Source organism: Microcaecilia unicolor, chromosome 3 (assembly GCF_901765095.1).
Source record: "Microcaecilia unicolor chromosome 3, aMicUni1.1, whole genome shotgun sequence".
NCBI classification, from domain to species: Eukaryota; Metazoa; Chordata; class Amphibia; order Gymnophiona; family Siphonopidae; genus Microcaecilia; species Microcaecilia unicolor.
In genome coordinates this window covers 103,227,889-103,249,945 of record NC_044033.1, presented here as the reverse complement: position 1 = coordinate 103,249,945, position 22,057 = coordinate 103,227,889, and the positions used below count along the sequence as shown (strand labels likewise).

Genomic DNA, 22,057 nt, shown 5'->3' with positions numbered 1-22,057 from the left:
ATTGTCGTGCTGGAAGACCCAGCCACGACCCATTTTTAAGGCCCTGGCGGAGGGAAGGAGGTTGTCACTCAGAATTGTACGGTACATGGCCCCATCCATTCTCCCATTGATGCGGTGAAGTAGTCCTGTGCCCTTAGCAGAGAAACACCCCCAAAACATAACATTTCCACCTCCATGCTTGACAGTGGGGACGGTGTTCTTTGGGTCATAGGCAGCATTTCTCTTCCTCCAAACACGGCGAGTTGAGTTCATGCCAAAGAGCTCAATTTTTGTCTCATCTGACCACAGCACCTTCTCCCAATCACTCTCGGCATCATCCAGGTGTTCACTGGCAAACTTCAGACGGGCCGTCACATGTGCCTTCCGGAGCAGGGGGACCTTGCGGGCACTGCAGGATTGCAATCCGTTATGTCGTAATGTGTTACCAATGGTTTTCGTGGTGACAGTGGTCCCAGCTGCCTTGAGATCATTGACAAGTTCCCCCCTTGTAGTTGTAGGCTGATTTCTAACCTTCCTCATGATCAAGGATACCCCACGAGGTGAGATTTTGCGTGGAGCCCCAGATCTTTGTCGATTGACAGTCATTTTGTACTTCTTCCATTTTCTTACTATGGCACCAACAGTTGTCTCCTTCTCGCCCAGCGTCTTACTGATGGTTTTGTAGCCCATTCCAGCCTTGTGCAGGTGTATGATCTTGTCCCTGACATCCTTAGACAGCTCCTTGCTCTTGGCCATTTTGTAGAGGTTAGAGTCTGACTGATTCACTGAGTCTGTGGACAGGTGTCTTTCATACAGGTGACCATTGCCGACAGCTGTCTGTCATGCAGGTAACGAGTTGATTTGGAGCATCTACCTGGTCTGTAGGGGCCAGATCTCTTACTGGTTGGTGGGGGATCAAATACTTATTTCCCTCTGCAGAATGCAAATAAATTCATATACTTTCCACAATGTGATTTTCCGGATTTAATTTGTGATGTGCTATCTCTCACTGTTACCAATAACCTACCCTTCAATTATGGGCTGCTCATGTCTTTGTCAGTGGGCAAACTTACAAAATCAGCAAGGGATCAAATACTTATTTCCCCCACTGTAATTCATCAGAATACCTAGAAAGCTGTGGAATGAGCCTCGATGCTGCCATGGAATAGGGAGGGTCACTTTATTCATATATTGTATTGCTGTCATCAAAGTATATATGTGAATATGATGTACTTTTCTGTGTTTTTGTGGTTTACCTAGGTCCTGGACAGATTTTTCTATTCTGTGGGAGCGATTATGCAAGCATGCTATCTTCTTGAAAGAGTATAATATTTTGTCCAAGGATGTTATATCAGAAACTTTTGGATCCTTGTTGATGGTACCTGACAATCAAGAAAACAGCAAGGTTAGAATACATGGAGGGGCATTTTCGATAGAACGTCTAAATCAGAATTTGGACGTTTTACAAAAACGTTCAAATTCTGAACAGGAAAGAAGGTCATTTTCGAAAAAGATGTCTATTTTTTGTTTTTGAAAATTCTATAGATGTTTTGTGATTTGGACGTGCTTTTTTTTTTTGGTCCATTTTCCAACAAAAAATGTCGAAATGTAAAACGTCCAAAACAGAGGAGGAGTGGCTTAATGGTTTGATCCCGGCAACATGGGTTTGATTTCCACTGCTGCTCCTTGTGATTTTGGGCAATTCAAATGCACAAGGGGCCTTTTTGGATATGACATCTAATTCTGAATTTGGACGTTTTTTGTAAAATGTCAAAAATCAGAACAGGAAAGGTCATTTTCTAAAAAAAAAAAAAAAGTCTGTCTTTTCCTTTTGAAAATGCTGTTTGGAAAAATGTTTTGTGATTGGGATGTTTTATTTTTTGGTCCATTTTCAAACAAATACATCCAAATGCAAAACGTACAAAATCCACAAGAAAGTGAAACCATTCACATGTTCTAAGTGTGGTAAAAGCTTTGGTTGTAATGCAAATCTCAAAGTGCATCAGAAAGTCCACATGGGAGAGAAACCATTTGCATATCTAGAGTCTGGTAAAAGCTTTGGTCAGAAGGTAAACCTCGCACCAGATAATACACACAGGAGTGAAACCATTTACATGTCCTGAGTGTGGTAAAAGCTTTGGTTGGAAAGAAAGTCTCATACGGCATCAGAGAATCCACACAGGGATGAAACCATTTACATGCACTGAGGAGGTAAAAGCTTCAGTTGTATTGAGACAGGTAATTAGGGAATGTACACTCTTGCTATGAAGTATGGAAAAATAGCACTCTGGTATTTAGATATATGTAATGAGACCTCCTTTTCATCTATAGATTTGAATTCAAAGCCCAAATCTAATGTTAAACAATAGACACAAGGCTCAGATGTTATAAAGAAAAGTAGAAAGCTTGGCATCAGGTAGAATAGTGGAAAAGTGACATCCCAGGAAAGCAATAGGGCATCCTTGGGGGCACTGCAGTGGACTTTATAAAATGCTCTCAGGTTGGAGAGCAGTTCAAGATTTGACTGTGGCTGTAAAGAATTCTACAATTGAAATCCACCAAATAGTGAGTAAGATTGAGAAAGTAGATGCCTCATTGGAACAGGTAAAAATGGATTGCGCAAGCCAAGTGAATCAGTTCAATACAGAAATGAAAGAAATTAAGGTTTCAGTAGGAGCCTTGATTGAAGAAAAGGTTAAGATACAACGAAAGATTGAGCAAATGGAAAATCATACTAGAAGATTGAACCTAAAGACTATTGAATTTTCCACGTTCTTCATTATTGAATCCAATTGACCTATTTAAAAGTTACTTGCATGAAACATTACAGATTCCTGTTATTAGTATTCCTCCATGCAATAAGGTTTTTTATATACCTGTTAAGAATCAAGATTCTAAAGGTCAAAAGGAAACAGAACAAAATATAACTGACTTTCTGGAAAATTCTACCTGTGAGATTAAAGACCGAGGAACTCTGATAGTTCAATTTGTTTTTGAGCAGGATTTGAACCATGTACTGAAGTTATACTTTTAAAATATTTCTAAATTGTTTTATGGGCAAAAAGTTTGGGTATACCCGGATGTTTCTAGGTCTACGCAAGATAGAAGAAAGATGTTTTTGAGCTTGCGTAATGAGTTAAAAAATTTGGGAGCTACATTTATGTTGGCATACCCCTGTAAATGTAAGATTACATATTTGGGGAATAAGTATATTTTCCTAGAACCATCCCAGCTACAGTTGTTCTTGGACCAGAAAAAACTAAGCAGTCCGTTAAGAGAAATAATAACTTTCAGTTATAAATAATATATGGTTATCAGGTTAAGCCGAGTTTTGTTGTACTAGATGCTTATAAATTCTCCTTTGTTACCTATCGCCCCCTCAACCAATGTTGTGGTCTAAGGAAGAGAGAATATTTAATTGCTGTATTAATTCCTGTAACAATGTGGCTCTGTGTTTCTGTACAAGAAAAATCTTTGTTTTTGCTTGTTATAAAAAATTTAATAAACAATTTTAAAAAAATGCTCTCAGGTACACATCTCACCATGGCTCCCTTACCTTGTTTGCTGAGCCTCCCAAAACCCACTACCCCCCAACTGTACACCACTCCATTACAGGTGAAGGGAGTACCAATATGTGGGTACAGTGGGTTTCTGGTGGGTTTTGGAGGGCTCACAGTTTCCTCCACAAGTGTAACAAGTAGGGGGAGGTAGAAGCCTGGGTCCACCTGCCTGCAGTGCACTGCACCACTACTAGACTACTCCAGGAACCTGCATGCTATTCTGATGGACCTGAGTATAACATCTGAGACTGGCATAGAGGCTGGCGGACTTCAGGGAAAAAAGTCTAATAAGTGGTTTTGAAAATACTGATTTTGTGAGATAAACATCCAAATGCAGATTTATGTCACTTTTTGGATGTTTTTCTCTTTGAAAATGAGCCTGATGATGATTTAATGAATACAAGATACCTTAAGCTAATTTTTTGTAGTGTTTGATTACATCTTACAATCTTTTGAGTAGTATATTTCCAGTTTGCATACCATGACTGTTTTCCTAAATACTGTACATGTGAACTAGAAACATATCACTTTTAAGTTGTCTTTTTATAGCTGTTCTTTGAAACAAAATGATATCTCCCCATTAGTGATCTCAATAAAAACATAGTTGTGATTATTGAGAGAAATTAATTTCTATTATGGTTGTCACAAAAGGCAGATAACTTCACTAGTGGAGTGGAGGAGTGGCCTAGTGGTTAGGGTGGTGGACTTTGATCCTGGGGAACTGAGGAACTGAGTTCGATTCCCACTTCAGGCACAGGCAGCTTCTTGTGACTCTGGGCAAGTCACTTAACCCTCCATTGCCCCATGTAAGCCGCATTGAGCCTGCCATGAGTGGGAAAGCGCGGGGTACAAATGCAACAAAAATAAAAAAAATAAAAAATAGATAGCTGATAATAGGAAGGACTAAGACAGTGGTGTAGCCAGAATAAAGTTTTTGGAGGAGCCCAAGTTTAACATACTGGTCTGCCTCATCTTGCACCACCAGTTTCTCGCTTAGCTACTCCCCCATCTCCACCTTGTGCCACCAGTCTATTCCTGTGTCCCAAACCTCATGCCACTGTTCTTACCTGCAGCATTCTAGACTTCCTGAGCAACAACCTACTCCCATCCTATCTAAACCAATTTTATTGACTAAAAAGATTATTCTCTTGCAATGGAGGCATGTTTGCCTTTGACTGTGGAAGATCTTGATGGTCAATCTTCTTCTCTTTGAGCTCTAAGATGCTTGTCATGGAGGTTCTCCAAAATGGACCTTGTTTCAATTCATATGGGAACTCTACTGGAACACACTAACCCACTGTCAGCGTAGCCTGTTGCAGAATAAATGATGGTTTTCATTGGATGGAGGGGTTGTTTATGAGAAAATGATTTTGAAACTTCTCTTTTGTGACTTTAATTTATTGGAAAAGTTATTAATTCCCTTATAGTCAATAGTTTGTTTTCTATAGACAGTGGTTGGATAAGAGTACATCATGCCATACTGTCCATCTCTCTATTTTTCTTTGGTGATAAGGGTGCAAACTGTTCTTTAGCTTCTTTGCATGTGATTTTTGCTAGATGTTTCTTCTTTTTGTATTTTGTTAATTGCTTGAGCCATCAGTGAACCATGGTAAATTTGTTTGGGTTCATAATATTTTGAAATGGGACCTTGTATATATATTGTTTGAAGCTTCAATAAAGGTGATGTAGAAAAAAAAAGAAGGAAAAACTAGTTAAGGACTTAGGAGATTGTAAGTCTCATTATTTACTAGAAGATGAGCCAAAAGCATCTTACTGTTCCTTGCAGACCCGATCACAATATTGTGATTCCAGGTGTTATAGGCTAGGATGCTCTTACTTCCTTTTCAAAACCTTGTTACCAACAAAAGCAATCTTCCTTTCATGGGGACAAAAGAAATGCAGGTCAGTCTTCTCGTCTATTTCCACCCACAATTCCCAATGATGGTCTGCAGACCTGCTTCTTGGACATCTTGATAGGCAGATGACCATCAAGATTTTATGACAGGTGGACCCATATAACATCTGAATCAATACTATGTAAAAGCTCCAGCCTGAACTTATTGGTGTTGGATTGGTGTAACAAAGAAAAGCCCTCTCCCCCCCTTTCTCTATTTCGGTGGATGGCACTCTCATTCTCCCTGTCTCATCTGCTCGTAACCTTGGGGTCATCTTTTACTCCTCTCTCTCCTCTCATTCAGCAGATTGCCAAAACCTGTCGTTTCTTTCTCTACAACATTAGCAAAATCCGTCCCTTCATCTCTGAGCACTCTACCAGAACCCTTATCCATACTCTTATTACCTCTCGATTATTGTAACCTACTTTTCACCGGCCTCCCTCTTAGCCATCTCTCTCCTCTTCAATCAGTCCAAAAATCTGCTGGGTGACTCATCTTCCGCCAAAGTCGCTATGCCCTCATTAGCCCTCTCTTTAAGTCACTTCACTGGCTCCCTATCCATTTCCGTATTCAATTCAAACTTCTCCTATTGACCTATAAGTGCATCCACTCTGCCGCTCCCCAGTACCTCTCCACTCTTGTCTCTCCCTACGTCCCCCCTCGAGTACTCCGTTCTGTAGATAAATCTCTCTTATCTGTCCCTTTCTCCTCTACTGCTAATTCAAGACTCCATTCCTTTTATCTCGCTGCACCTCACGCCTGGAATAGACTTCCCAAGCCTATACGTCTAGCCCCGTCTGTAGCCGTTTTCAAGTCCAAACTCAAAACCCACCTCTTTACCACTGCTTTTGACTCCTAACTCACTTGGCCTGTCCTTTATCCTCACCTCTTTATTCCCTTACCCTTAATTGTTCTGTCTGTTTACCTGTCTTATCTAGATTGTAAGCTCTTGAGCTGGGACTGTCTTTTGTGTATGGTGTACAGCGCTGCGTATGCCTTGTAGCGCTATAGAAATGATAAGTAGTAACATAGTAACATAGTAAATGACGGCAGAAAAAGACCTGCATGGTCCATCCAGTCTGCCCAACAAGATAAACTCATATGTGCTACTTTTTGTGTATACCTTACCTTGATTTGTACCTGTCCTTTTCAGGGCACAGACCGTGTAAGTCTGCCCAGCACTATCCCCGCCTCTCACCACTGGCTCTGGCACCCAATCTCGGCTAAGCTCCTTAGGATCCATTCCTTCTGAACAGGATTCCTTTATGTTTATCCCACGCATGTTTGAATTCTGTAGTAGTAGTGCTGAAAGCACTTCAGGGATCTCCCTTTGAACCTCTTAGAAAAGTACCCTGAAAGATCTTACTGTAAAATCTGCTTTTCTCGTCACTATAACTTTAGTAAAGCGAGTTTCAGCAATTCAGGCTCTTTTGTAGATATCCTTTTCTTAGTTTTTTGGAGGTGGGAGTGTCCATTCATACTTTCTTCTCTGTGGAGTGAAAGAAGCAAGGCTGATTAACTTGAAAAGGAGAAACTACCTTAGAAAGAAATAAAAGAATGTCTCTTGCCCTAAAGATGCTGGTTGTTTGCTTAGTCCTTATCTACAGGTCGCTAGTGAATTTCTTAGAACTGATCATCTATTTGTCCTGTTTGAGGGCCCCAGGAAAGGCCTTTATGATTCCAAGGCTACTATAGCTTGATGGTTGAAAGAAGTGATTTCTTCAGCGTATTTGGGCAAACAGCATTTAAGGCTCATTCTACGAGAGGAATGGCATCATCTAGAGGAATAGTCCCCAAGTGCTGCCATTGGAGTAGATTTGCAGATCAGCAACATAATCTTTTCATATATTTGCCAAGCATTATAGACGGATGTTGCTGCCAGATCAGATGCCAATTTTGGAGCTTCTGTCCTCCTACAGGGATGTCTGATCCCCGCCCAATTTGAACACTGCTTTAGTACATCCCACAAGTTCTGTTGGTGATTCTACAGAAGAAGACAATAATTCTTACCTGCTAATTTTCTCCCCTTTAATCTCAACAGTACAGTCCAGACATCCGTTCTTTCCTTATATGTTTCTCAGTATTTTTCTATAGTTCTAAAGGTTTCTCTTCTCTATTCTGATGCACAAGCTATATAGATGTTTACTCTATTTTTGGAGTTTTTGTTTCTTATGTTGTTCAAAATGAGGAAGGAGAGTTAAATTTATTCTTTGTTTCGAACTGCTTTATTGTTGAAATACTGAATTAGAATGGATACACAGTGCCTTTTATGCTAGAGTTCATTTTGTATTCTCTATCATCACCTGCTGGCAGATGAACATAACCCACAAATTCTGAACGGATCTGTCTGGACTAAAGGCAAGAAATTAGCAGATAATAATTTCTCCATACTATGAGTTAAAACCAGATAACGTGAAACTTGTTCAATTTTTGATGACATCTAAAAGAATTCTGTGGTATGGCTGTAGACATATCCCAAAGAAACCAAAAAGTACAATAAAGTCCACGGTCTACCAAACAAAAAATGGATCCACAGGAGTTGAATGTTTAGAATGTATTAAAAATAATATACAGCAAATGCCTGCATCAGGAGTCTTTTGTCTGTTGAACTTTGACTGTGAGCTTCACAAGGTTGTGCTATGCAAGCTTGTTGAACCACATATTTTTTAAAATTGTTTCCACGCATTTGACCAGAGTCGAGCTGGCGAGATTTTTATGCTGCTCTACGAGTTTGCATAGCACAGCTTAATTTGTTTCTAAACGTTGCGAAGCTCATAGACAATGTTCAACAGACATCTCCTTTCTTTTTTCTTGTAGACATATTCCTACCTCTGGACTTCCAGATTTTTGTTCATTAATGAAAAACAATAAAATTTATTGAAACAGTTTTTGCAAATGTAATGATAAATATCTGGCTTGAGATACTATCTTTTCTAGATATATTCCTATAATTGAAGTATTTTAACAATAACATATTCATTTTTCTGCTCCTTGTTTAATGACATTAAAGGCTTTAATATTACATCATTGTAGACCAGGGCTTTTCAGATCTTTTTTTTGTGACCTCACGCCCAGTTGGGTGAATTTCAGGATATCAACACTGAATATACATGAGATAAATCTACATACACTGGGAACCTCATATATGCAAATTTATGGGAACTTTATATATGCAGATGTATGTCTTGCATCTTCATTGTGTATACATCAAAAGAAATAGAGCTGCCCTTCTATTATTACAGCCTGAAAACTTGACTGGCTATGAGTTTACTAAGACTGCTTTGGAAAGTCCTATTTGTAGACTTTTGTGTTTTGGAAACTTGACATATTAAATAGTGCTCAGTTCCAAAATGTATATATATCAAAAGAAATAGAGCTGCCTTTCTGTTATTATTGTACTGTTTTACTACTGTTTTTCTTTCTTAAATGTAGACTAAAGCATTGTTAAAGAGGGCCTTGGAAGAAGAGAGAGATTTTCCTATTCATAGGAGTGAATCATTGTGCAGCTTGTCATCAACCCTGAATGACAACTGTGAAATAAAACCAGAAAATCAGGCATGGTGCCTTGACAGCAATAAAACAAGGGAACAAGGTAACCATTAATAAAAGAGTTATCCTCTACAAGAATGGTGGTACAGTTGTCTTTTCCTCAGTATGTGAAGGTGTGCTTTGTAGCGTGAATTCCAACAATTACTGAAATACTTAGATCTCAGAATTACAAATCTGGCTGATTAGGTAGCAAGACTCTTTTTCTTTCATGTTGGTTTTCATTAGAGATTTATTGTGGCAGGAAATGTCTTGACAACAAATCACGTTAGACGTTGCTTTCAGTTTCTCCTTCTTTACATGAAATGCAGTCCTGTATCAAAATGTCTTAAACACTATCAACTTGTACTGTACAGTTATATTGCTATCTTAAATACCTAGCATGAAAGGTTAAGAGCTAGGTTATTAAGCATGCTACCATGTTAGTATTAGTAACAAGGATATATTTCATAAAATGGGGCCTGCAGTAAAATAATGTGCGTTAATTATGTTATCATGCACTATGCAGTAGTGCATGTTAGTAAGTCTAGCTATGTTAGCCCATCTTTACAATTGTCTTATAGGAGCATGTGTGGACATTTGTTAGTAGTCTGTTGACAAGCTGACTGTTTTCAGCCCTGGTCCCTGGTCCATTAGAATGAAAGTAGCCAAGTAGCATCAATGACTGACAGGAGACAGGTTCATAATGCTCATAAACTCCAGCTGAGTCTCATGATAGGATAAAATGCTGAGAGGAATTTTTTTTTTGTTACATTTGTACCCCGCGCTTTCCCACTCATGGCAGGCTCAATGCGGCTTACATATTGTATACAGGTACTTATTTGTACCTGGGGCAATGGAGGGTTAAGTGACTTGCCCAGAGTCACAAGGAGCTGCCTGTGCCTGAAGTGGGAATTGAACTCAGTTCCTCAGTTCCCCAGGACCAAAGTCCACCACCCTAACCACTAGGCCACTCCTCCACTCCCGTTGGACTTATTGGCTCCTACATTTAAATACATAGGATCCAAAAGCATACAATATAATTGGATGTAGCACAGTTCATGGGTGTAAGATTATTGGATTAGCAGTTATTTTTCTTCTTAACCAAGCTAATTTACTGCAGAGTTAATGTGGTGTATGATGAATGCTTGCAGAGCATTAGCATATCCAGACTTCAGATTTTGTGTGGACCTACAGTAAAAATAGGTGGGCATGAAAACTCTTCTCCACCCCCACCCCCACTCAGCTTAAAAAATACAAATACCTGAGCTGTCAGGTTTCCCCATACCCCACCAGTTAAAGACCTCGCAAAGGTGCCCAGAGCTTTGCTGGCGGCTTGGCAGATGGCGACAGCTCCTTGAGCCACCAACACTGGCACCTGTTCATGCTCATTTTTAGTGCATGTGTAGTTTTCAGCATATACACAGAAACTAAGCAAACACAGGTGCCAGCATCAAGAGCTGCCCCCAACTGTCAGTCTCTGGGCACCAGTGTTCAGGGCACCTTTGGGTAGGTCTTCAGTTAACGGAGATTTCGTGATCCCTGCCAACTACTGCAAGGATGCCCACCCACTGTGGAAGAGACATCTTGTTAACCAGAATGTGGTTCTTGGTTGGATACCAAGAAGGGCATAATCGAACAGGGACGACCATCTCTAAGGGCGCCCATCTCTAAGAACATTCCGGCGAAGGGGCGGGGAAACCGCTATTATCGAAACAAGATGGGCGTCCATCTTTCGTTTCGATAATACGGTCGGGGACGCCCAATCTCAACATTTATGTTGACCTTAGAGATGGTTGTTCCCGGTTTTCGGCAATAATGAAAACTGAGGAAGCCCATCTCAAAAAACGACCAAATCCAAGGCATTTGGTCGTGGGAGGAGCCAGCCTTTGAGGTGCACTGGTCCCCCTGACATGCCAGGGCACCAACCGGGCACCCTAGAGGGCACTGCAGTGGATTTCATAAATTGCTTCCAGGTGCATAGCTCCCATGCCTTGTGTACTGTGAGCCCCCCAACCCCCCCCTCCCCAAACCCACTCCCCACAACTGTACACCTCTACCATAGCCCTAAGGGGTGAAGGGGGGCACCTAGATGTGGGTACAGTGGGTTTCGGGTGGGTTTTGAAGGGCTCACATTTACCACCACAAGTGTAGCGGTAAGGGGGAGGATGGGCCTGGGTCTGCCTGCCTGAAGTGCACTGCACCCACCAAAATTGCTCCAGGGACCTGCATACTGCTGTCATGGAGCTGGGTATGACATTTGAGGCTGGCAAAAAAATGTTTTAACTTTTTTTTTTTAGGGTGGGAGGGGATTGGTGACCACTGGGGGAGTAAGGGGAGGTCATCCCCGATTCCCTCTGGTGGTCATCTGGTCAATTTGGGTACCTTTTTGAGGCTTGGTCGTGAAAACAAATGGACCAAGTAAAGTCGACCAAATGCTCGTCAGGGACACCTTTCTTTTTTCCATTATCGGCCGAGGACGCCCATCTCTTAAGCACGCCCCAGTCATGCCTTCGCTACGCCTCCGACACGCCCCCTTGAACTTTGGTTGTCCCCGCGACGGACTGCAGTTGAGGATGCCCAAAATCTGCTTTCAATTATGCCGATTTGGGCGACCCTGAGAGAAGGACGCCCATCTCCCGATTTGTGTCAGAAGACGGGCATCCTTCTTCTTCAAAAATGCCCCTGCAAGTCTTTCTTTGTAGGCCATAGAAGCTAGAACACCTCCTTGCCTAGCTGAATCAGCTAATTTCAGTTGTCTAATAATAATATAAAACTTATTGAGCAATAGGAATGCCAGCCTCAATGTAGGTCAGCAATTATTCTCCGAGGACAAGCAGGCTGAATCGTATCACTGATGGGTCGTCGTCCGCGACGGCCCAGGAGACCGGAACTTAACAAAGTTTTAAAAGTTCTAGAAGCGACATGGCGTGCGCGGGGACACCGCACCGCGCATGTGGGAGTGACTTCCCGCCTGCAACGCCCGCGCGCTTTCCTCAGTTTCTTTTTCTCCGCGCTTCAGGAGAGTTGTTTTTTCGACAGCGCTTCTTCATCGCCCAGGAGACTGTGAGTCCGTGTTTACGTGCCCCTGTTTTGTAGTTTTTTTGTTTATATTTGTTTCTTTCATAATTAAAAAAATAAAATAAATAAAAAATAATAGTTTCTCCTTTATTTGCGTAGTTTTCTTCCCGCTTCAAGTTTCCTTTCTTTTTCCGCTTGCGGCCGTCTTCAGGCCGCTCGGTCTGTGTGTTTTTTCCCCTTTTTTCTTCTGTGCCTTTTTTCCTGGCACAATCGAGCCGTTTAATTTCGCGGACGCAATTTTCCTGTCCATGTCATCGCAGCCTCCCAGCGGCTGCACTCGCTGTAATCGGACCATCTTGTGTACCGACACTCACGCGTGGTGCATCCAGTGCCTTGGGTCGATCATCTTCCATCAGCTTGTAAGTTGTGCAAGTTGATGAAAAAGAGGACCCAGGTATGTCGAGAGGCTCAGCGTGAGCGGCTTTTTCCAGATTGGTCCGGTCCTTCGACATCGGCATTGAGACTGAGGTCGGCGGCGTTGAGGGAAGTGGCACCGAGAGATCAGGTAATGGCTGCTGAAAGACCTTTCACAGCTGGGAGCAATGAGGCATCGAGCGAGTCTCTGCCCATCTCGAGGCCTCCTGCTATGCAGGCCCCCCGGGACCACCCTTCGTCGGACCCGGCCACGAGGAGGCGTGAGGATTCCACGTTCTCATCGGTACCGAGGAGTGTCGATGATGGGCGTTGAGCGAAGGCTAAGAAGCATTGCCATTGATCTCTTTCCAGACACGGTACCGAGAGCTCCGGGGAGCCGAGGGAGTCGGCACCCGAGAAGCGTCGGCGCTGGGAGGACAGCTCACCCTCCATTCAGGAGGTGCCGATGTGTAGGTTGTCTGGCAGCCCAGTACCGGCTCTCAAACCCCAACGGATTCTGGCACCGATTACTGCACCAGCTCCACAGTCTTTCCCGATGGAAGCTATCAATGAACGTCTCCGGGCCCTTCTTCCAGATCTTCTGGATACATGGCTTCGCCTTTCTGCTTTGGTGCCTGAGGTGCTTGCGCCTCCCGTGCCTGCTGCTGAGACGCTGCCTGGCCCATCCCCTGTGAGGAGGTCCCCGCCCTCGGTACCGCTTGGGGCACCAGAGCAGTCTACCACCCGGGTTGACCCTCCCTCGACGTCGGTGGAGGAAGCTTCGCCGGAGTCCAGGCATGGGTCGATTTCTCGACATCCCCCACGAGGACGTCGATCCTCCAAGTCGAGACAGGATCGGGTTCGGGCTGCTCTTCGTGAGCTTCTGTCCAACACCGAGGAGGAGCGTTCATGGGGAGAGTAGGAAGACCCCAGGTATTTTTTGGAGGGAGTTTCCCAGGGGCTTCCTTCTGATCCTACTCCGCCTATTGAAGTCAGACAATCTCCACCTGAGAGTCTTACTTTTTCATCCTTTGTACGGGAAATGTCTAGGGACATTCCATTTCCCATGGAGGCTGTGGATGAGCCCAGGGCTGAGATGTTCGAGGTCCTGGATTATCCTTCTCCGCCTACAGAGGTTGCAATGGCCCACTCAGGGAAGTGATGTTGTGGAATTGGTCTTGCCCTCTCTCTAATTCAGTTGTCAACAATAAGTCCGAGTCCCAGTACAGAGTCCATGGTGAGCCTGTGATGGTGAAGGCCCAAGTGCCTCACGATTCCATGGTGGTGGACTCTGCTCTCAGAAGAGCCAAGAGTACTAGAGACTATGCCTCGGCGCCCCCAGGAAGAGAGTCTAGGACCTTGGATTCTTTTGGGAGGCGTACGTATCAGGCTGGAATGCTCGCCGCCAAGATTCAAACATACCAGCTGTATACTAGCATTCACTTACGGAACTCAGTAAAGCAACTGTCCAGTTTAGTTGAAGCTCTCCCTCTGGAGCTTGCTGAACCTTTTCACCAGGTGGTCAGGCAGCAGAAAGCGTGTCGTAAATTCCTGGCTAGGGAAGCCTTTGACACTTTTGATGCTGCACCCCGAGTAGCTGCTCAGGGTATCGTGATGCGCAGACTCTCATGGCTGCGTGTCTCGGACCTGGATCAGAAGACCCAGCAGTGCATGGCGGATGTTCCTTGCCAGGGTGATAGTCTTTTTGGAGAGAAGGTTGAGGATATGGTTGATACCCTCAAGAAGCATCATGATGTTATGGATTCTCTTTCCTGTCGGGCACCTTCTGCTACTGCCTCCTCTTCTAGGAGGTTTTTTGGAGGAAGGAGGAGTGCTCCCTATTCCTCTAATAGGCATAGGTACACTCCTGCCCCTCGACAGCCTGTTCAAGCTCGCTCCCAGCAGGCTCGCTCTCGTCAGCGGCGTGCGCCAAAGGCCCCTTCGGCTCCCCAGCAAAAGCAAGGGATGGGCTTTTGACTGGCTCCAGAGCAGCATAGCTGACATCAAAGTGTCCGTACCGGACGATCTACCTGTTGAGGGGGGGGGGGGGGGGAGGTTAATATTTTTTCACCAAAGGTGGCCTCTCATAACCTCCGACAGGTGGGTTCTTCAAATAGTCCGGTTCGGGTATGCTCTCAATCTGGAATCAAAACCTCCAAATTGCCCACTGGGAGCTCAGTCCTACAGCTTCCAGCACAGGCATGTACTTGCAGAGGAACTCTCCGCCCTTCTCAGCGCCAGTGCGGTCGAGCCTGTACCACCCGGCAAGAAGGGTTGGGATTCTATTCCAGGTACTTCCTTGTGGAAAAGAAAACAGGGGGGATGCGTCCCATCTTAGACCTCAGGGCCCTGAACAAATATCTGGTTCGAGAAAAGTTCAGGATGCTTTCCCTAGGCACCCTTCTTCCAGTGATTCAGGAAAACGATTGGCATTGCTCTCTGGACTTAAAGGATGCCTATACTCACATATCGGTGCTTCCAGCTCACAGGAGGTACCATTGATTCCGTCTGGGGACTCAGCACTTTCAGTACTGCGTACTGCCCTTTGGTCTAGCATCTGTGCCCAGGATCTTTACAAAGTGCTTGGCGGTTGTCGCAGCATCGCTACGCAGACTGGACTGGGAGTGCATGTGTTTCCTTATCTCGACGATTGGCTGGTGAAGAACACCTCAGAGGCAAGCGCTCTACGGTCCATGCGCATGACTATTCACCTGCTCAAGCTACTGGGGTTTGTAATAAATTATCCCAAGTCCCATCTTGTCCCAATGCAGAAACTAGAATTCATAGCTCTGTTGGACACACTGATCGCTCGAGCTTATCTTCCCCAGGCAAGGGCAGACATTCTTCTGTCACTAGTCTCCTCAGCTTGAACATCTCGACAGATCACAGCTCGGCAGATGTTGAGACTTCTCGGCCACATGGCCTCCACAGTTCATGTGATTCCCATGGCACGACTACATATGAGATCAGCTCAATGGACCCTAGCTTCCCAGTGGTGTCAGGCTACAGGGGATCTAGAGGATGTCATTCATCTTTCTACCGATTTTTGCAGTTCCCTACAATGGTGGACCATACGCACCAATCTGACCTTGGGACGTCCATTCCAAATTCCTCAGCCACAAAAAGTGCTGACGACGGATGCATCCCTCCTGGGGTGGGGAGCTCATGTAGACGGGCTGCACACTCAAGGAGCTTGGTCCATCCAGGAATCAGGTCTTCCGAGCGTGGGGCACCCCCTCGGTGGATCTTTTCGCCACTCAGACCAATCACAAGGTCCCTCAGTTCTGCTCCAGACTTCAGGCCCATGACAGACTAACATCTGATGCTTTTCTCCTGCATTGGGGGACAGGTCTTCTGTATGCGTATCCTCCCATACCCTTAGTAGGAAAGACTCTGCTGAAACTCAAGCAAGACGGCGGAACCATGATTCTGATAGCGCCTTTCTGGCCCCGTCAGATCTGGTTCCCTCTTCTTCTGGACTTGTCCTCCGAAGAACCGTGGAGATTGGAGTGTTTTCCGACCCTCATCACTCAGAACGAGGGGTCGCTTCTACTTCCCAATCTCCAATCTCTGGCTCTCACAGCCTGGATGTTGAGAACTTAGAAGTTGCTTCTTTAGCCGTTTCGGAGGGTGTCTCCCGAGTTTTGCTTGCTTCCAGGAAAGATTCTACGAAAAGGAGTTACTCTTTTAAATGGAGGAGGTTTGCCGTCTGGTGTGACAGCAAGGCCCTAGATCCTTTCTCTTGTCCTACACGGACCCTGCTTGAATACCTTCTGCACTTATCAGAGTCTGGTCTTAAGACCAACTCCGTAAGAGTTCATCTTAGTGCAATCAGTGCTTACCATCAACGTGTGGCAGGTCAGCCTATCTCTGGACAGCCTTTAGTTGTTCGCTTCATGAGAGGTTTGCTTTTGTCAAAGCCCCCTGTCAGACCTCCACAAGTGTCGTGGGATCTCAATGTCGTTCTCACCCAGCTGATGAAACCTCCTTTTGAGCCACTGAATTCCTGCCATCTGAAGTACTTGACATGGAAGGTCATTTTCTTGGTGGCTGTTACTTCAGCTCGTAGGGTCAGTGAGCTCCAAGCCCTGGTAGTGCATGCTCCTTATTTAAAATTTCATCATAATAGAGTAGTCCTACGCACTCACCCTAAGTTCCTGCCGAAGGTGGTGTCGGAGTTCCATCTGAACTAGTCAGTTGTCTTGCCAACATTTTTTCCCGTCCACATAACCGCCCTGGTGAGGACAGGTTGCACACCTTGAACTGTAAGAGAGCATTCACCTTTTACGTGGAGCGGACAAAGCCCTATCTACAGTCCGCCCAGTTGTTTGTTTCTTTTGATCCCAACAGGATGGGAGTTGCCATCGGGAAACGCACCATATCCAATTGGCTAGCAGATTGCATTTTCTTCACTTATGCCCAAGCTGTGTTGACTTTAGAGGGCCATGTCACGGCTCATAATGTTAGAGCCATGGCTGCGTCAGTGGCTCACTTAAAGTCAGCCTCCATTGAAGAAATTTGCTAGGCTGCAACGTGGTCATCTGTCCTCTCATTCACATCTCACTACTGCCTTCAGCAGGATACAGATGCGACAGTCGGTTTGGGCAGTCGGTGTTATAGAATCTGTTTGGGGTTTAGAATCCAACTCCACCCTCCTAGGCCCTTTTCTGTTCTGTTCCAGGCTGCACTCTCACTTAGTTGGGTTTGTTTTCAGGTCAATCTCAGTTATGTCCTCGTTGTTGCGAGGCCCAATTGACCAATGTTCATTGTTTTGAGTGAGCCTGGGTGCAAGGGATACCCCATCAGTGATACTATTCAGCTTGCTTGTCCTCGGAGGAAATGAAGATACATACCTGTAGCAGGTATTCTCCGAGGACAGCAGGCTGAATAGTATCACAACCCACCCTCCTCCCCGTAGGAGTTATTTTTCTACTTTGCTTTTTATGTAACTGAGGGAAGCGCACGGGTGGGAAGTCACTCGCGCATGCGCGGTGTGGTGTCCCTGCGTGCGCCACGTTGCTTCTAGAACTTTTAAAGCTTTGTTAAGTTCTGGTCTCCTGGGCTGTCGCGGACGACGACCCATCAGTGATACTATTCAGCCTGCTGTCCTCGGAGAATACCTGCTACAGGTATGTATCTTCATTTTGTCCCCTAATTCTCCTTTTGATTCCATATTTTTTGATATAAACAGAACACAGCTCCCTTAAAGATGACTTGGGCTGTGTTTCCCAAACATATCAAATACTGCTGTAAATATTGTGGAACCATTTCTATAAACAAGTCTGCTGGTGGCATTGATTAAAATTACAAGCAGGTGTGCAGTCTTGCTAGCCACACCTGCTGTCGCACACTTATTATTATACACAATATTCAGACTGCAGGAGTTAGCTGGGCTGCTTCTGACGGTCGGCAGTGAACCTGGAATAACACAAAACACTGCAAAAAATGTACTTCAAACCTGCCATATCAGAACAGGACTAACCGCTAGACTCAAATAGTAATAATTGTCCCCATGAAAAGGCACCAGATTTTGCACCAAGTCTAAAACACCAGTACACCTCCTAATGGAAAAGCAAAACAAGCCTTTTGCTTATCATATAATAGCTACACTAGCAGAACCCATCAGAAACTTCCCAAATACAAATACAGAAAGCCTAATTGCAAATTAGAAATATGTAGGTAAAGATTTTAATGGACAGCCTGAGAAGTCAAATTCTGCATACACTTTTAAACAAACAAAAAAAAAACAGATTTGCATTTTCCTTATACAAGGACGTAGGATATGAACCTTCCCAAAGCTGACATATTCTAATCACTAAACTGAAACCAGAATGTGTTCTTCTATCTTTGTTGTCTTGACATTTTATTTTTCTAATCACACTGGTTCCAGTCTTTTTTTTTTTTTTTTTTTACATCTTCCTCTGTGTATCTGCCGACCTGGGAGTGCCTGTTCCCCCCCCCCCCCCCCTCCCTAACAACCAACCCCAACTTGTACACCCCTTCCAGATATGAGAGTTCCAGTTCTTTCCTCCATTCCCTCCCTAAGTTCGTTTTCTCCTGAGTAGAGTCCCAGCTCTTCCCTCCTAGAACTTTTAGTTCAAACCTTTTTTATTGGGATTTATACATATTAACAATGAACAACAACTTAGCAAACATGTGCATTTTTCCTAGGTAACAACATGTGCAGTTATTAAACAGAAAATTTCTGCAATGGTTCCTAGATTTTAAGGCAGTTTTGTATACCTCCCCCTTTTTTTCTGCAGCATGTTTTTCCCATTTACATATTACGTATACTAGGTTCCACCTTGTTATCAGTTGAGTTTCCACCCAGACAGTTCCCTCCGGTCATTTCCCACCCTCCCTAGCCTTTTTATTTTAACCAACCATAGATTCTTTCTTGTATTGGGTCCCATATGTCCTGGCAGTTCTGTTTTTTTTTAACGACATCTGGAACAAGGAGGTTAGAGCAGCCTACGGATGTACACAGAAGACATATAATAACAAAATAACTTTTCATAGGTAGAGTAGTAATTTGTTATAAATCGTAATCCGTGTGAGCTGCTAAATTAGGTTGAAACCTAGTTTGGGGGTGTGTGGGGGGACATTTCCCCCACATGAACTGCAGTTTGTATTTATCTATTTATGTATTTACTTATTTATGAAATTTAGATCCTAGATTAAACATGAATTAGGTTGAAACCTAGTTTGGGGGGTGTGGGGGGGGGGGCACTGCTCCTCCACACATGAACTGCATATCTAGAAGGGGAAAGGGATGTGTAAAAGATAATGTGGGGGGGGCGGGGGGGTGAGGGGGTACTGGCCCCTCCAAGCAATCTGGAAGAGAAAAGGGAGGGAGATTACTTGCCTTGTGTATTTTGTATTTTTTGAGTTATGGGTGGGAATTGTCCTCCCTGGTGTGGTGGGAATTGGTTCAGTGAGAATTGTCTTAGGTGGGAATTATCCAGATGTGAATTGGTGGGTGGGAACTGTCCAGTTGGGAACTGACCTAGAACTGTACCACCTCATATTAAACTCAAGACCCGCACTGTTTTTCCAATTGAAGAGTATTAATTTCAAAGCCACCAGAATGTTAAACAGTGATGCATCTGATTTACAAAGGTCTCTCTGCATGATTAGGTTTTTCCATATCACAGTTTTGTTGGAAATTTGTTTCATTTATTTGTAGGATTAAACTTATTCTGCACCAGATCGTATCCCAGGGGACTGCACATAACTACACTCATATAGCATATGGGAGAGAGAGAGAGTACCAGCCTGTGTTTTAAAATTCCAACAGCTGCTTGAATCCTTGTTTTGATGATTTTACTGGTGTTCAAAGCAGAATCATAGCCAAGTTTTGATGTCAGGGGGAGCAGACTTTTGTGAAATAGGTGTCAGTGTGAAGCTAAAGGGCTGATTTGCAAAGGCACCATTTTATTCAAAATTCATTTGGGGGAGTTCCCCCCTCCCCTTGCACCCCACCTAGCTATGCCTTTGGTTTAAAGTACCTTGTCGTCAATGAGATATAGGGATTGAGAAAGAGAGAGGGAGTAAAAGGTTTTGAATTGAAAAATCTAAAACTGTTCCCACAGTTTTGGCTCCAGCTCGCCCTGCAATTCTGCCTTCCATATGTGCACTGTGCCTCTCTGTAAATTTTCTTTATTCAGTTTCAGCAACCCATAAAGATAAGAAATTCTGTGAACAATTTGTGATATTTTCAGGCACACTTCCTTTAGTTGCCATTCATCTGAAAGGAATTGCAATTGAGCCTTCCTTATCATTCTGCTAGACCAGTCCAGACGAGTGGGTTATGCTCCCCAACTAGCAGATAGATGTAGAGAGTATTTTTTTTTATTTATTAGGATTCATGTACTGCCTTTTAAAAAAAATTCACCCAAGGCAGTGTACAAGAGTAACCCAGATGTAGGCAATAAGCAATTGCAGCAGTTTAAAAAAAGTTCAAATAACAGTACACACTATAACATAGTATGCTCCTACCAGTGTCAACACAAAACACATTAAAACATCTTAAATTTCACAGGGGGTAAGTGGAGGTGGAATATATTGACAGGTAACATAGAGTAACAGGAGTTTATATAGAAGATACTTGTGACTAACAAGGAAAAATTATACATGGAGTCATGAAAGGTGTATGTGTTGTAAACAAGTCCCTTCTGCAGTAAGTGCTGCCAATGTTAGACCTAGTGTGTGTGACTATCTAGTTAATTGCTTCTTCCTTCAAAGGCTTGGGAGAAGAGCCTAGCTATCATCTACTTCCTGAAGTAAAGATTGGTAATTCCTTTGGGAGAGTGTGTTACAGAGAGTTGGGGGCTACTCTGGAGAAGGCTCATTGGTGGTGATTTCATTTGGAGAGAGCGTGTTTAGGCTTATTGACCTTCAAGGTTTGACCAGGGATTGGCAGCACATGCTGATTTTTCTTGCATGAGTAAGGAGCAACTATTTGATATATGACTATTCTTTTTCTGATCCTTGAGAATCTGGTAACCCTTGATGCAGGCTGTAGCTGAAACTTGGCCAAGTTGGATCTCCTTTTAATTAACATGGGTGTGTGACTACTTCATCTGTTCCTTCTTCATTGGATCACCTCTACTGTTGGTTGTTTTATGTCATTGCGGCCTTCTTTTTCTTCTCTTCCATTTCATTTAAATGTCTTGAAGATCGGAGATTGAGTTTTAAATTTACCCTGTATTGTACTGGTAGCCAGTGGAGCTTTTGAAGAAATGGTGTGCTGTGATCACATACTACTACTATTACTTACTACTTAACACTTCTAAAGCGCTACTAGGGTTACGCAGCACTGTACAGTTTAACAAAGAAGGACAGTCCCTGCGCAAAGGAGCTTACAGTCTAATGGACAAAATATGCAGTCAATCAAATGTGCAGTCAATCAACTTCTATTAATTGTACTGTAGCTTTCTGAATCATTTGGATCTGATGCAAGCCCCTCGAAGTATAGATGCAGTTCAGTAATCCAGCTTTTGTTATAGTGGCATGAACCATTGTGACAAACTTTGTCTCATTAATGTATGGTGAAAGACAGCATAGTTGTCGCAGATGATAACAGGCAGCTGCTGAAGGTTGCTTAGATTTGGAAAATCAGTGTAAATGATGAGTCCAGTCTTTCCCTGGTGTTCCTGAGCAGTGATATATGGGGAAGTTTGCGGCTCCTAAAAGGGATTTTGATATTTGGTATGTGACTACTTGTGTTAGGGAGCTCAATTTTAATTAGGGTCAGAAAGATTGTAGCCCATACTTGACCGTCCCTCTATGTTAAATTGTACAGCGCTGCGTAACCCTAGTAGCGCTTTAGAAATGTTAAGTAGTAGTAGTAATTTCTGTAAGACAGGCAGTCAGTTTATTCAGAGAATACTGATCTTTTAATGATGTTATTTCTAGCATAAGAGGTGGTGCAGGCCTGGAGCCTGACAGTATTTCTCTACCTCCAGCAAATGGGGTGGATGGACTGATGAAGCAGAATGAATTTCTTCTTCAGGCCTAGGGGTTCAGGCTTTGGCATCTAGGGCCATAGTCAAGTCCTTTGATTGATGTGGATCTTGGCTTGGTGAGGCAGTGGCTGATAGTGATCCCACAGAGCTCTGGCTGTCAGGGGCTCTTGAGTCCCAAGCCTTGGCAACTGGGTCT

At 43.7% G+C, this 22,057-nt stretch overlaps 1 protein-coding gene across 2 annotated transcripts in view; it reads left to right on the top strand.

Annotated features, from left to right (window-relative positions):
- KIZ (kizuna centrosomal protein) overlaps nt 1–22,057 on the top strand; it is a 304,318-nt gene that overhangs the window by 145,555 nt on the left and 136,706 nt on the right. For both annotated transcript variants that reach the window (XM_030196224.1, XM_030196225.1), the window contains exons 8-9: nt 1,240–1,384; nt 8,867–9,026. In XM_030196224.1, the coding sequence (XP_030052084.1) occupies nt 1,240–1,384; nt 8,867–9,026 (305 nt within the window). The remainder of the gene's footprint in view (nt 1–1,239; nt 1,385–8,866; nt 9,027–22,057) is intronic.